The sequence below is a fragment of the Lotus japonicus genome, chromosome 1, assembly GCF_012489685.1.
Source record: "Lotus japonicus ecotype B-129 chromosome 1, LjGifu_v1.2".
Lineage (NCBI taxonomy): Eukaryota > Viridiplantae > Streptophyta > Magnoliopsida > Fabales > Fabaceae > Lotus > Lotus japonicus.
The window spans coordinates 35,100,913-35,117,447 of NC_080041.1; the positions used below are offsets into that span (position 1 = coordinate 35,100,913).

The 16,535-nt window shown below is 34.9% G+C and overlaps 1 protein-coding gene across 1 annotated transcript; it reads left to right on the top strand.

The window, feature by feature from the left end:
* The first annotated feature begins 572 nt into the window (after positions 1 to 572).
* Positions 573 to 6,736, top strand: LOC130734524 (protein NRT1/ PTR FAMILY 2.6-like). The gene is made up of 4 exons (XM_057586971.1): positions 573 to 726; positions 938 to 1,155; positions 3,690 to 4,258; positions 5,841 to 6,736. Exons 1-4 carry the CDS (start codon positions 633 to 635, stop codon positions 6,646 to 6,648), a joined length of 1,689 nt encoding a protein of 562 aa, XP_057442954.1. The 5' UTR covers positions 573 to 632; the 3' UTR covers positions 6,649 to 6,736.
* Positions 6,737 to 16,535: the final 9,799 nt, after the last annotated feature.

The following is a 16,535-nucleotide window of genomic DNA, read 5'->3' on the forward strand; positions in this document are numbered from 1 at the left end:
CAGCATGGATCTTAGCCGTTGAATTTTATTTTGAAAATAAAACAATATCAATAGATATGGTGGGATTTAGAACTGCACACTCTAGTTATTTTTGCAACTGTAACGATTCTAATCCTATAAAAATACTTGACTAAAAATAAAAAATTAGTGTATATATATAAATTATATATAATTCATTCAGACGCCTTCTTATCATATTTACACATACTCTCATTCAATATTAATTTTTTTTACTTGTTAGTTGTTACATTATAATCATATCTCAACTTCAAAAAAATATAATCATATCTCAATCAATTTTTCTATTTTGTAACCTTATATTTATATGGTGTCGGTGGATTTTGACCAACTTATGATTTTCCCCCAAAATTAAATCATACGGTTTTTTTAGTGTACGACGCTGACAACCGTAGCTAATTCTCTTACCGTGAATGCTTGCATTAGATGATAAATAATCACCACAAAACTCACTCTATTTTCATGGATAATAATCAAATTTCTAACCTCATAATTAAGAGACAGGATGAACTAACCAACACGGCCACATCTAGAATATGGTTATACTTTTTTTGCTATAAAAGGACACCACCATTGTTTTGAAACAAGAGAGTTGAGGTTGTTGAGGTGCAAGAATGAGTGGCACACCCACATCCCACATAGAAGCACGTAGCATGAGTAGTAGTGGGAGCAAGCCAGGTGGCTGGAGAAGTTTTCCCTTCATCATTGGTCTCTCTTTCTCCCCAGTACCTAGCTAATATTCACTCACTTGCCCACATTCAATGTATATTTTAGATACACGTGGAAAATCACCGTGAAATTACACTAAAGTTATAACAAACATAAGATTATTTTGAAGAATCAATTCTAGCAGTTTTCTCTCCAAAATTGATTTACTTTTTAGAATCAATTTTCATCACATTGGCATGCTCTTGAACAGGTGCAGCGACAGGGTCGTCACTTGCTTCTGCAGGAATCATAGCAAACCTGATAGTGTATCTGATACAGGAATTCAACATAAAGAGCATCACTGCTGCTCAGATTTCAAACGTGGTTAACGGAAGCAGCAATCTATTCCCATTTCTTGCTGCAATCATCGCTGACTCTTTCTTTGGCTCCTTCTCTGTTGCCTTGATTTCCTCTTGTGTTTCTTTCCTGGTGAGTAACTTTAACTTCAACTTCAACTTCAACAACATCTACATATATGATATCCTCACCATATATATCATCCTTTTTTTTTGTGAAACACTTAGTTGGGGCGACTTACAGAACTAAGGGTCCATTTTGATTATCCATTTTCCCCATATACTACTATACACATTTGAGTTGCTCCACATCTAGCTACCGAATTAACAAGGCTTGAAGTTATTAAAATGAGAAACTTAAACCATTTTTACATTTTACATTCAATAATTTTTTTTAGATAAGCCAATAATAATGATAAGAAATAGAAGTTTAAGGAGTACTTCAACTCAAAACAACAAGAGAAAAAACAGAAGAAAAACGAAAAAAAAAAAGATATACGCCTAATGAGTGTAGACCACTAGAGAGAAATAAAAAAAGATAAAAAAATATGAGATTGATGTCATATGTAATATATATAAAAGTGTTTTTTGCCATTTTGGATTAAAATTAAAATTCTGGAACGATTCCTAATCATTTGCGTAATGATCCACAAGTGATTTTGTCCAATAAAAATTGATTCTTCAACCAAATATACAAAACTTGAAACTTTACTTTGTGTACACACTTAGTAAACCTAAGGACTCAAATCCCCTATATAATCATTATAAGAAGGGTTTTATATAAAATAAAACAAGTTGAGGAGAAATTTATGTATCAATATCCATTGATTACAATTTTTTTTTAGACGGGCCATTGATTATAATTTTGATTAGCGTAAAGACAATGCCAATAATTGGAATTTGTGTTTGGTGTCTAATTCTATTATAAAAAAGTTTATCCTTATGTTCATAATTATAAGAATTTATTGGGACAATTACGCTTATTAAAAAATTATGCAATCAAATTAATTTATTGAATTTTAAAGTTTTTAAGAAATCTTATATATAGAACTTTGAGAGTATATTTCTCATCAATGACAAATCGTTAACGTGAAGGTGTCATTTTGTGTCTCATTTTCTGTCTAAAAATGACAAATCATTAACAAATATCTTCTGATAATTGTTGTTTCAAAAACTAAAATCTTCTAATAATTGTTACCTTTTTTAGCCCTTCATTTTCATATTGAAAAGACAGACCACGAGAAAAATAATCCCTGACATGAAAAGTTCAATGCGTGATTTCAATGATTGATCAACCTAACCTAAAGACATTTTTTGGGTTTGTTTAATGGTATGCAAAATATTTTAACCATATTAAAAATTGTCTCATAATGAATAATCTAACTTATGTAAAATATGTTTCTCATATGTCACAAAAAACGTATTTAACCCTATAAAATATGTTTCTCATATGTTAAAATTAGGACACTGCCCATCATTAAAATTTATCATTATTGCCTTAATTTTCTTTTATTATATAATTAATTCTAACTACATTTATTTTATTTTGGACATTGCATCGACCTCTTTGAGGTTTAATATAATTATGTTTACTATTCTAAGATTTATCATTATAACGCTTGATATCACTTTATTATTCTAAATGACATAAGAAGAAGGAAATATCAGTACATTTTGTAAAATAAAGAGAATGCCAATTTAATAATTAGGGGTGTAGTTGGACCGGATTTGATCAGATTTAGGGTGTTTAAACGTTCGAATCAATCAATCATGTTCGTTTGGGTTGGTTCGGATATCCTGATATTTGCTTCTAAATCCGAACCAAAGATGGTCGGATTTGAAATATAAAAATATTTTAAAAAAATGTGCACGAAAATTATTCTAAAAACGTGAAAAAATATTAAAAAAATATAGAAAAATCTAACATTTCCAAAAAAACAAAACATTCGATAATGACATAATCCAAATAAAACCAACATCTCCAATAAAAGTATAAATAGGTATGTAATGAGCTGGAGTTTGAGCATAATGTAAAAACTAATTCTCAATTCATTGGGTTGGTTCAGATTGATCGGTTTTTCAATCCCCAAATCTGATACCCGATCTGATGGTGATCGGATGCAGTAAAAAAATTTCAAACCGAATCGATGATCTAATCCAACCCACCATAATGTGTTCGGTTTGGATCGATTTGGGGATTGGACCGTACACACTTACACCCTTAGTAATAATTATAAATCTTATGAAAAGTATATGCAATTTGCTCTTTAAAATTAATTTACATAGAAAACTCTTAAGATGCATGAAGCATAATTTGAAACCACCCGGCGACGTAGTTCAATTCATATTAGATTATATTTAATTAAACATATCTTATATTCGAGTCTGATTAAATGTGTGGTCATAACAAAAAGTAAATATCGAACTTGAAGGTCAAAGTTTGACCGGTAGTAGCCGCACTCTTAATAGACTTTCGGTCTTTACCACACACTGAAGCTAAATTACCCACCAATAAAAATTACCACTTAGGACCTGTTTGATTGCAATTTTAGTTTTCAGTTTTTAAAATAATTTTCAGAAACAACTTTTAAAAACCGTTTCCAGCAGAAGAAAACAGTTTTATTGACATATTACGTTACATGCTTAAAGAAACATTTGAATTTGTAGGGCACAGTTATCTTAGCCTTGACAGCTACAATCACCTCCTTGAGGCCTCACCCCTGCAACAACGATGGCTCTAACCACCAGTGCACACCCCCTTCGGTGTTCCAATACACTGTTCTCTACGCCGGCACAGCACTCGCCGCAATCGGTTTCGGCGGCGCACGCTTCACAACCGCCACACTGGGAGCGAACCAGTTCGACAAGCCAGAGCATCAAGCGAATTTCTTCAACTGGTTCTTCTTCACATGGTACATTTCTTCTGTCATCGCAATCACTGCGCTTGTGTACGTTGAAGATAATGTGAGTTGGGTTTTGGGATTTGGTGTATGTGCTGTGGCGAATTTGATTGGGGTGGTGATTTTCTTGTTGGGGTATCGATTTTATCGCCCTGATGACCTGAAACGAAGCGCGCTCTTGGATTTGGTTCGTGTTCTTGTTGTTGCTGTTCGGAAATGGAAATCTCAGCTCTCATCAAGAAAAGAGGATTACTATAGTGTTATTGATCATGATTATGATCATGATGGAGTGGGTCCAGTGCTTCCTGCAGCTGCAACACCAGGAAAAAGATTAAGGTACTAATTAGGTGTTTCTCTTAAGTTGATTAAGACAAATTAACTTTACTTTATTCAGTAGTTTGTTTAGTGATAAAACTGCTTTTCTTCTTTCTCCACAAGTCAAATTGTTGCCTTGTTGCTTATACGAGGTTAATGGTCAAATTAGTCCATGATTTTATAAGCGAGTTTGTTCTTAGTCTTTCAGTAGACAAGTGACATTCAGTGGCCGTAAAAAACAGTCGGTAGTTATAAAAATGATTGCCACTAAGCGTCATAGGGACTAAAATCGAACTCGCTTACAAAATCGGGACCAATTTGACCAGACTTTCTTTCTATTGATGTGTTATGTGATAGGGAAAAAAGATAGACATATGAAGAAAAAGTGACTGAAAATGAGATGAGAGAGAAAGTGAGTTGTGAATGAATCAAAACTTGAATGAATAACATGTTTGGTTTAAGGGTCGAATGCACTAGAATCACTTCTTAAAAGCTAGAAGTCTAAGGGTATGTTTGGTTTCAAGTCTGGCGCTACTAGACGTGGATCCATCCTTCAAAAAGCAACTATTTGTTGCTTCAATTGGATCCCTACTAGACGTGGATCCACTTGTATTTTCCAAACACACACTTAGCTTTAGAATAATCGTGTCTTGAATTATGTACATATTTAGAAACCAAACATATTTGATTTTGTGTTCGAGAATAGCCGGTAAAAGTAAGTTTACAAAAAGAAAGATATTTGGATAGAATGATGGTGAAATCACTCTTTAGAAACGAAATTTGCAGTTAAGATAAAAAATTTATAATGTGATGGTGGAATATTAAAATGGCCAATCTGATAAAATAACATCAACTCATATTTTTTATTTTTCTAACCTAAACCCAGGTTTAATTTTAAAGTTTAAAATCTAACTTTTACTTCAAAGAAAAATTGCATACATTCTTATACAAGTTAACTCACTTTTGTTTGACTTGAATACAGGAAAAAAAAATGGTAAACAAACGTGCAATTCATGTAACAAATAGTAGAGTGCTGCTTTTTAGCTTCAACCCCGGGTTTATAGTGCCAGTGGGCAGTGCTGTTTCAATTTTTTTTATTGTCAAAAGGTGCTTTATAAATGGATACGTATCTTGTGGTGGATGGTGGACCAGGTGGTAATAAAATTCATTAATACATGGCCTGTGACTGAAAGTGATGCTTCCATTTTTAATCGAAACTGAACTGCTCAGAGTAAGTGTGCTCCAAGAGCATGATGTCTCATGTATTGGCGGTAGTGGGCAAAACTGGGGTAGTAGTTATAGTTGGATCCAGTTGTAGTTAAGATAGACTAGTGGAAGGAGGTCAGGTAAAGGTGTTAGTCCTTTTCCTCAGTTGTTTCATTTCTTAGTTGTGCTAATGGAAACAAAAAGTAACAGAGACCTTCATATATATTGGGAAAAGTTGTATGCATTTACATTTTTGCTTATTGTTTCTTTATCAAACAAAAGGGTTATAATTAAATACAGTATATTCCCATTTTCTAGTTTCTACCTTTAAATTCTAATTACTGCTCTCAAGAAAGGAATTTCTAAAATTAGCAAAGTACCCTTCATGCCAATGCAGGTTCTTCAATCGTGCTGCACAGATAACTGATGGAGACCTTAAATCAGATGATGGCTCAATTGAGAAACCATGGAGGCTATGCACAGTTCAACAAGTGGAAGATTTCAAAACAGTAATTGGAATCCTGCCACTGTGGAGTTCAAGTATATTCCTAGGCACTCCAATAGGAATCCTAAGCAGCTTGACAATCCTTCAAGCTTTAGCCATGGATCGTTCTCTAGGACCCCATTTCAAAATCCCAGCTGGCTCTACACCTGTTATAGCCCTATTATCCACATCCATTTTCCTCACCCTTCTTGACAGGGTGCTCTGGCCTGGATGGCAAAAGCTGACAGGAAAATCTCCTACACCTCTCCAACAAATCGGAGTAGGCCACGTGTTCAATGTGCTTGCTTTGGTTGTCTCTGCTCTTGTTGAATCAAAGAGGCTCAAGATAGCTCATAAACACCAGCTCCAAGTTCAACATGACCCCACAGTTAACATGTCAGTACTCTGGTTGTTTCCACAATTAGTGCTAATGGGCATTGGAGAAGCATTTCATTTTCCAGCACAAGTTACATTCTACTACCAACAGCTTCCACAATCACTGCGGAGCACATCAACTGCTATGATTTCCATGCTTGTAGGGATTGCTTTTTACCTGAGCACGGCCTTAATTGACCAAGTTCGTAGGGTTACTGATTGGTTACCTGATGACATTAATCATGGGAAGTTAGATATCTTTTACTGGATGTTAGTTCTGTTAGGTGGCATCAACTTTGGGTATTACTTGTTAAGTTCCACTTTGTATAAGCATGAAAATGTTTAAGAGGAGATGGTGTTATGGTTGTATAATAAACACAAATGTTGGATGCCATAAAATTATCTGCATAAATTGGATATGAATTTTACATGGATTACATATGTATTTTTTATCAACCATCTTTTCTGTCAAACAACCAAATTTATCAACGTCGGGCTGAGCGCTAAATTTTGACGCTAAATCGACCATTTCTGATAGTGTATTGAACTCTTAAAAGTTCAAGTAATACATATAATTGGTGACTCTCAGTCATCCTACAAGGTACTGTGGAGTTCAAGTGCTACAATCTTAATCTAGCCTATTACCAGGCACTAGAATTAATGTAGGGTTTTGTTGATGTAGTAATCATGTACATCCTTAGAGATCATAACATAAAAGCAAATGATTTAAGCTAACATGACTAAGTAATAGGCTTTGAAGTATGCTCTTGTTGAGCAAGACCTTTAAAAAGTTCAATTGAGGGACTATTGTTGAAATGTGTTAAACAAGGAGCTATGAAGATAATGAGGGAGGTACATGAAGGTATTTGCAGAGCTCACATACCAGGGCAAAAAGTGAAGGGGTTAATCCATAAGCATGACATCTATTGACCTACCATTTCACCAGATTTCCATAATTATGCACGAGGATGTGAAGAGTGTTAACGACCTGGCCCAATCTAGATAGTTCCAGTTGAGGAACTTCATTCGATTATCAAGCCATGATTCTTTTATAGGATGGACACTTGGTATTATTGGATATATCCCACCCCTCGTCCTCCAAGAAACACTCTCTCATACTAGTTTCCACAGTCTATTTTACTAACTGGGTACAGGTCCAACCTTTGAAGAATGTTACCCACTATGATGTGAATCAAATGGTCTACAGGTTTGGAATCCCTCAAATGGGTAAAATTATCCAATGGGTATCCACGTATTTATCCAACCTTTGAAGAATGTTACCCAGTATGAATATTGAGGTATTTATACCCATAAATACTCATTCGATATATATATATATATATATATATATATATATATATATATAAAATCCAGTTGAGTCTAATCTCTAATGACTAGGTGCTTGAGCTATGAATTTAGGGGTGGAAGTAGGCCGAACCGCTAACAGGGGCCTATGCCCTAGCCTACATCAGACTCAGGTCAGACCAAGTTTATCAATAAACAAGGTCAAGGCTTTTCTAAAAACATAATTGATTAAAAAGGTCAGGCTAAGGCCACTTAAAAAGCCTTATAAGGCTAACAAACCGACCTATTTAAATAAATATAATTTTTTTTTACTAATTTTATTATTTTTACATTAGATTTTTATAACTATATCTTAAATTATATTTTGATTGATTTATTTATATGTTTAAGCATCTTAGACTATATAAGAATTTAACAAAATAAAATCTTCGGAAATAGATTGATGATCTATTATTTATTTTTTTGAAACCTATGATCTATTTACTTTGACTTAAATGATATAATGATTTCAAAATATTTTAGCTAGTTAGCACATAAGTTTATTGATATATTTACAAATAAATTTGTCAGTCTACTCGAATGTCTTATTACAAAGCAGACTTTTAAATAGGCTATAATCTTACATTATATAACCATTAAGTACATAGTGTTATAAATATTTGGATGCCCATCATAGTTAAGAGTCCATGAGTCAGGTTCACATGTATACTTGTTCAACACTCTAAACCTAATAATATAAATACAAGGGAGTCTGCACCTAGCAGAACATCCTCATCACACTATTTCTCTATCTCTTGTTCCTCTATTCTCCCCTCTTATTTACTTGCTTACTCTTTATTCACAACACGTTATCAGCACGATCGTCTCTCTAGAATTCCTATGTTCTTCCACTTCTCTTTCAAACGATAGTCTCTCCATAATTCCTAATTCCTAAGTGAAAGAGCAAGTACCACTTCTAGAGTAAATACCACATCCATGTGGAAGGTTATAATTTTACATTTTTCTTCTTCTTTCTTCTCCTTCTTCTTCGAATCATTTATCTATGATTCCAAAAGTACCATAGTAATAAAATGAATCCTGAAGATTCATAGTCTTACAGTCCAGAAGCACTGTAATTGAATTATTTTGAATGAATCACGAAGATTCATAGTCTTACAGTCCAGAAGCACGGTAAAAGAATTATTTTGAATGAATCCTGAAGATTAAAAATGAATCCTGAAGATTCATAGTCTTACAGTCCACAAGCACTGTAATTGAATTATTTTGAATGAATCCTGAAGATTCATAGTCTTACAGTCCATAAGCGTTGTAGTTGAATTATTTTGAGAAGAAAAAAAAATGAATCCTGAAGATTCATAATCTACGAGTCTGGAAGTACCGTAGTTGATTATCTAAATTATGAATCATGAATCATGAAGATTCATAGCCTACGAGTCCAAAAGTACCGTAGTAGAATTTTTTTAAATATGAATCATGAAGATCATATCCGAATTGATTGAGACATATTCTCTTTGAGCTATGAGTTCAGAAGTACCATAGCATGAATACACAAAGAACAGTTATCAAGAACTATAAATTTATATGAATATTAGATCCCAACCGTGGAAGAGATAAAGAAAAGTCATGTGATATATTGATGTGAATGGAATATTGATCATTCTTCATTTCTTACCTGATGTGAATGAAATATTATTGAATCTTTCTATCAGAAGTGGAAGAGATAAAGAAAATGTCATGAAATATATCATAACGGGAAGAGATCAAAAAATTTGATCATGTATATATATATATATATATATATATATATATATATATATATATATATATCTTCGGGATGAGGATGTATCATATGAGAATGGTGTTCTTAGGTAAGAATATGAGAATAAATCATGACCGTTAGATCTAATCATGAACGGTCAAGATTAAAACAATTTGATAATCACATGACAACTTAAAAATGTCATGTGACTTTTTAAAAAAGTCACATGACATCATGTTTTAATCTTGACCGTTCATTATTAGATCTGACGGTCATAATTTATTCTCATATTCTTACCTAAGAACATCATTCTCATATGATACATCCTCTCTTCGGGATATTTGAAGATATATATCTTATTATAATTGATCATGATAATCAATCAAATTAAATTGTGCTAATATTTTATTGAATCTGTTACTATTATTGATTAACCTATTTTGGGTTAATTATCTCTAATTCAAATAGATCCATTTCAGTTATATTAAATATAGTTACGGTTAAAAAAAATATTGTTAAACAAATTTGTATACTCGGTTATTTGGTCTTGGATAGCTACTAACTAGATTTATTTGAATTTATATATTAGTTTATATGAGTACAAAAAATATTAGTTGAGTAGAAATAGACGTAATTTTTTTTTAAAATTTTGCATGGATGTAGAATACACAACTTGATTTTATTCATGGAAGAAAGTATTTTTGTATACTCAAATTGACTTGAAGTGATCAACTTAAATCTAAGGAATATTTTATTTTGAAATTCGTGTAAGTATTTATGAGATCATGAAAAGAATATCATTAGGAGTTTTCTTATACAATTATTTTAGTTATAAACAAATTTGTTTACATATATTTTGGACTTTCATCTTGTATCATAATGAAATATTTAAAAAAAAAAACTAGCTCTTTGAAATAAATAAAAGAAGAAATTGTCCGCTATATTCTTTTGTCAATATTTACATTATAGTTCCTGAAGAACTATATCTGTAACATCCCGATCTGACGACTGGCCTCACGGTAATAACACGAGTCTTTTCAGGGCGCTTTGTCCTCACTCACGCACTTCCCGAGAAAACTTCCCAGGAGGTCACCCATCCCAATATTACTCCAAGGCTAGCACACTTAACCATGGAGTTCTTATGAGTTGGGCTCCCGAAAAGAAGATGCATCTTGTTGTTATGAGTAGTACCAATCAAATATTTTATGCCTTCCTCAACCGTATTGTCCATCCCTATACAGTCTCGGAATACCTCTTGTTCGGGTGTGAGATCGGTTCATTCATGTGCCCCACCGCCTAGAAGCCTGCCAGGAGCCGCTCCTTGTGCGTGCCTCACTGCACCGGCGATCACTCCCCGCCCTCATCAGCCCCGAGTGTCACAATATCATTCCCATTATAAATGATCAAGTTGATTGAAAGAGATGTGTCTATCATGTAAGCTACTGAAGTAGCTATATTAAGGAATGATTGAGATATTCCCTAAAGTGAATATTTCAACAAAAATGACAAAAATTGTTATCATTCAAGTTAGAAAAATTATGAACGCATGGTTAATTGTCCCTTAAGGACATCAAATGGTATATTTGATATTTTTTCATTTGTTTCATGAAATGAAACTTTGTGGTGGCTCTCTATGAAAGGAGCCTATGAAATTTCACAACAATATTTTAAAATGGATCCTTGAAATTCTTGAACAGATCTATAGATCAATAATATTCTATTTTTGCAAGAAAAAACCCAGATGTTGTTGCAATCATAGGAGTTGTATTTGAATCAATGGTTGATGTGGTCATGATAATGACTCCTCATATCTCTTCTTGACACAATGTAGTGGTCAGGCGACGTGTCCTATTGACACGGTGATGAAGCGAATTGTAATGCAATTGCTAATAGCTAGTTGAGGGGAGTATAATAATATGGTTGTGACTCACACTTAGGGGGAGAATGTTAAGAATTGAAGTGTGAGTTAGAGTCTCACATTTGCGCATGATCTAATGCTTTCTGCTCTCCTTATCTCCCCCCTAAATTGGTATCAAAGTATACAAATATAAAGAGCATATATAAACATTGTTGCTATATATTGCTTGGATTGGTAGTAATCTAGACATGTAAAGATGTCAAATCTATTAAGTTTTTTCATGCAATGGATATGAGTTAAAGGAAATTAAGAGATGCAATACTCATCTTGTGACACAACTGTCATGTACACATATTCCTTATTAATTTGAAAGTCTTGAAGGACTTTATTTACTTCTAATTGATGTAACGATAAAACTATGGGTTGAAAATATCAAAATCCTTGAAGGATTTAAAATGCCAGAAAATTTTACTTCAAACATTGAAGTATTATTTTGAATGAGAAAGTTCTACATATGGAACAAATTGAATGTGATTGCCATGACCGGTTAGACCATCCGAGTCTTATGATGCGAAAGTATATGAATTCATATGAGTACCCATCGAAGAGTCTGAAGATTCTTCAATATAATGAATTCTTATATATTGTTCTCATGACCAATTAATAATTGGTAAAATATATGAGTTTGAATCCCTCATACTCTTAAGTATATTTGATGCGATGCATGTGCACGTATTACACTCTTTTTATGGGTCATTTAAGTATTTATCGATGCATCGACTAAATGACCAAATATATGTCATCTGCTCTCAATATTGATAGAGTAAAATTCCAACCTTGATCAAGTTGGTAGATGACATGATTTTGTATATCTAGTTTCACAAGTTCGTATTCAGATTGATCTAGCTGAGTTGTTTAATTAAACGCCTCCTATTTATAGCTAGACAATTACATATGAGAACAAATGTCCTTACTGGTAGCAACATTGACACGCATCAAGCCAACAAGTCACTAGAATTCTCCCATTACAATTGGTTCATGGTCAGGAACCTAATATCTCTCATCTAAGAATTTTCAACGTGCGTTATATTTTTTCAATTACTCCCCCAAAAAGCACTAAGTTGGGATGACATGGAAAGCTGAGATTATGTAATCAATTTGAGCCATTACAGGAAGATATTTCATATCTTACTTGTCGTTGTTTCTCAGCATTAGGGAGAGAGAAAAATTAAGCAGCTCTGAAAATTTGTAATGAATGCATATATACTCACACGTAGCAATATGAACCAGAAGTTCAAAAGATGCATTCAATGACCCAAAAAGGAATTATGAAATTCCTTATATGCTGTAAATACCCTTCTCTAATTTAATATCCTGAAATTTTGTTAACAGGCATGCCTAAAACTTGGTTCAAAAGAGATATCCTAGAGAAGGAAGACGGTCTTGTTGAGGAGGCAACTTGAAAAGTGTAGAGACTACAAAAATGTTTATACCTCCTGAAGAGGTTCAGGTACCTGTAATTATTGATTAAAGAGATCTCAATTGATAATGTCTCTACAAGTTAAAACAAGAACCAAGAATATGAAGAATTGTTGACATAATAAAGTAGCGCTGAATATTAGAAATATGTGCGAGAATCTTGAACCAAAAAATGAATGGGTGTGATTGACCATAAATAAAAATAAGCAATTCATTTGCTGAATTTAATGGTCCTTGGACCTCATGTGTATACCCTAAAGGTATAAAGACAATAAGGCTTAAAGAGTCTTTGTAGTAAAGTGAAATAATGTTGTCATATTTAAGACACATGTGACAATCGTGGTGGATACTTGGAGTTATAACTTATTTGTATGGCTCACTTGAGGTTGATATCTCTATAAAACTCCTTGAAGATTGTAAGATGCCTAAAACACACAATTCATGTTCTCAACAATGAACAAAATACTAGATTGAAGCAATCTAGATGATTATTTGCTTAAGGACGATCACAAAATGACCTAACAAACTTATGCATATTTATGATGAGATATGAGATTGTTTATGTCATAATTAATGTTGATGACAATGACTTATTGGGACTCCAGAAGAGCTCCCAAAATCTGTAGATTTGCTAAAAAGAGAATTGGAGATAAAAGTGTTGGGAATGAAACTTTTGTCTAGCCTTACCAATTGAGTATACAAAGGATGAGGTATTTATGTCCCAAGATACTCATGCCAGACAGGTATGAAGAGGATGAATTTTTACTTGGTCATGAATTATCAATCAGAGCATTAATGCATATTGTTAGTCATACATAAAATAGTCTTTCGTTATCTTAAAGGCACAATTGATATGAGTTTATTTTTCCCCTATATGTCCAAGCTTGACCTAATTGGCTATGCAGATGTATGAACCAAGAGGACAAGTCACAATTCAAAGTTTAATTGACTTTGTAGCAGAATTAACGCCTACTGAAGGCGACAAAGAAAATTCAGAGTGGGTACTTGCAGTGGATGGTTCGTCAAGTGAATCAGGAAGTGGGGCTGGAGTGTCAATCGAAAGCCCAGATAGAATGCTGATTGAACAATCGATAAAATTTGAATTTCGGGCGAGCAACAATCAGGCTGAGTATGAAGCATTAATAGCTGGTATGAGACTTGCCATTGAACTGGGAGTGCAAAGACTATAGATAAAGGGCGTCTCTCAGTTGGTTGTAAAGCAAGTTCGCGGCGAGTACCAGGTGAAGGACCCACAACTGTCTAAGTATCTGGAAATTGTCCAGAGGCTTATTCAGGTGATCGGACAAGTTAGGATTGAGCACATACCAAGAAGCCAGAATAGCGCGCAGATGCATTGGTTAAATTGGCAAGTACTGGGCGACTCGGGTATTACCAAACGGTGATACAAGAAATACTACCCCGCCCAAGTACAGATATGGTTGAATTCAAAGTAGCCAAGGCTATAGAAAATGGAGAACCATCTTGGATGGACCCGATTATCGAATTTTTAAGTCAGCAACCTTAGGATGAAAGCAGAAAGACCAAGGAAAAGAGAAGAGAAGCAAGTTTTTATACCCTGGTTGGCGAACAATTGTATAGGCGGGGAATTATGTCTCCAATGCTTAAATGTGTGGATACCGCTAAGTCTCAAGAAATAATGGCTGAAGTCCATGAAGGAGTCTGCTCAAGCCACATTGGAGGGCGGTCTTTGGCTGTGAAAGTGCTCAGGGCGGGATTCTATTGGCCAACTATCAAAAATGATTGCCTTGAATACGTGAAGAAATGTTCAAAGTGTCAAGTTTTCTCTGATATACACAAGGCACCGCCAGAGCAACACAACAATGACCGCCCCATGGCCCTTCGCCATGTGGGGGACGGATATCTTGGGACATTTTCCAAAAGCAAAGGCTCAAATGAAATTCATCGTGGTGGCGGTGGATTATTTCACCAAATGGATAGAAGTTGAAGCACTAGCTACAATTACGGCAGGCAAGATAAGAAATTTCTTGTGGCGACGTGTTTTGTGTCGCTTTGGAGTTCCAATGGCATTGGTCTTGGATAACGGCACGCAATTTACCAGTGCATTGACAAGAGATTTTTATGTTGACCTAGGGATTGACATGCGTTTCGCTTCAGTCGAGCATCCACAAACGAACGGTCAAGCTGAGGTGGCCAACAAGGTCATACTGAACGGGTTGAAGAAAAAGCTGGATGAGGTGAAAGGATGGTGGGCGGAGGAATTACCCGGAGTCTTATGGACGTACAACACTACGGTCCAAACAAGCACTGGGGAAACGCCGTACAGGCTAACTTATGGTTCAGATGCTATGTTGCCTGTGGAAGTAGAAAACCAAAGCTGGAGGGTTATGCACAGAAATGAAGAAGAAAACAATGACAATCTGATTGCAAATTTAATCATGCTCCCAGAATTGCAAAGAGAGGCACACTTACGCAATGAAGCTGGAAAGCTCAGGGTCGCCCGAAAATACGCAACTAAGGTCGTCCCTAGAAAAATGAAGGTGGGAGACCTAGTGTTGCGTGAAAGAACGCTCACTTCAGGAAAGAACAAATTAACACCAAACTGGGAAGGCCCTTTTAGGGTTAAAGCTGAAGTGGGCGCTGGGGCGTACAAGCTTGAACATCTGTATGGCGGGACAGTGTGTGGCACGTGGAACGCCTCCAATTTGAGACAATATTATAGTTAAGAAAAAGAAAGTCGCACTCTTTTTTCCTTGAAAAATGTTTTTAATGAGGCGACCTATGTAAAAGAAGGGAGGAAACTCTCATGTACGGGTCTATAGACCCTAGTTTTTATTTAAAGGAAATGAGAAATGTTTTACAGTTTGATATTCCTCACAACTGACAAGATCTAACTCATAAACTTTCTTAACCAAAATTTCTATGACAATGATCTAATGTGACAAAAAACTTTCGCAATCAGAAAGTGTCATCACTGAGCAAACATAGCCTTGGCAATTCTAGTGGCCACTAGAAACCAAGCCCCGTCCGTAAAACGACTAAGGCCAGTAAAATGTGCCTAAACCTTGGTCCTCATACCAAGCACAAAAAGCCTCGCCAACTGGTAACAAAATTATAATAATCACGAGCAAAACTTGATTAAAAATAGGAAATGGGATAAACGCCCAATGTTATAAGTCGTTACAGAAAAGGGCGAGGCCCAAGATCCAAATAAAAGCAAAATAAAGTCAAGTTACAATCATGGAAAATATCTCTAATTAATTATCCTTTGCTTGATCATCCGCATTGGCAGTGGGGCCAGCATTCTCCACGCTCTCGCCCTGAACCTTTTCATTTGAAGTAGCTTTCTCCACGTCCTCATCCTCGTCATCAGACTCTTGCATGAAAGGGAGGCTGCTCACTTCAGGATCGGCGGGGCCGATGATCTTCTCATCTACAATCTTCTTCATGAAACCAAACTCTGAAAAATCAAGCTTAGGATAAAGAATCCGCAGTTGATCTTTAGCGCTTAGATGACCCAAGACATACCGACGGGAGCTGTAAGACCCAAAATTTTAGAAGTAAATAAATAAATAATTTCCAGCTCACGCATAGGATTCTGTGTAAGCGTGAGAGGAACTTGACTTTCGTTTAACGTTTGGATTAGTATTATGAAGAAGAAAACGTTAGTAAACGACTAATTTGCACTTAAAGACACGATGGAAACTAATTCCAAAAATCTTCAGAGAAATGTTAGAATTTCTCTTATTCCTTTCCATAACAAGCAGATTAATACGAAACCCTGGAATTTACGAACACTCATTTCCGATACCGGGAGGTTTGCCGAAACTGAATCCCTGGTTTTTCTAGAGCT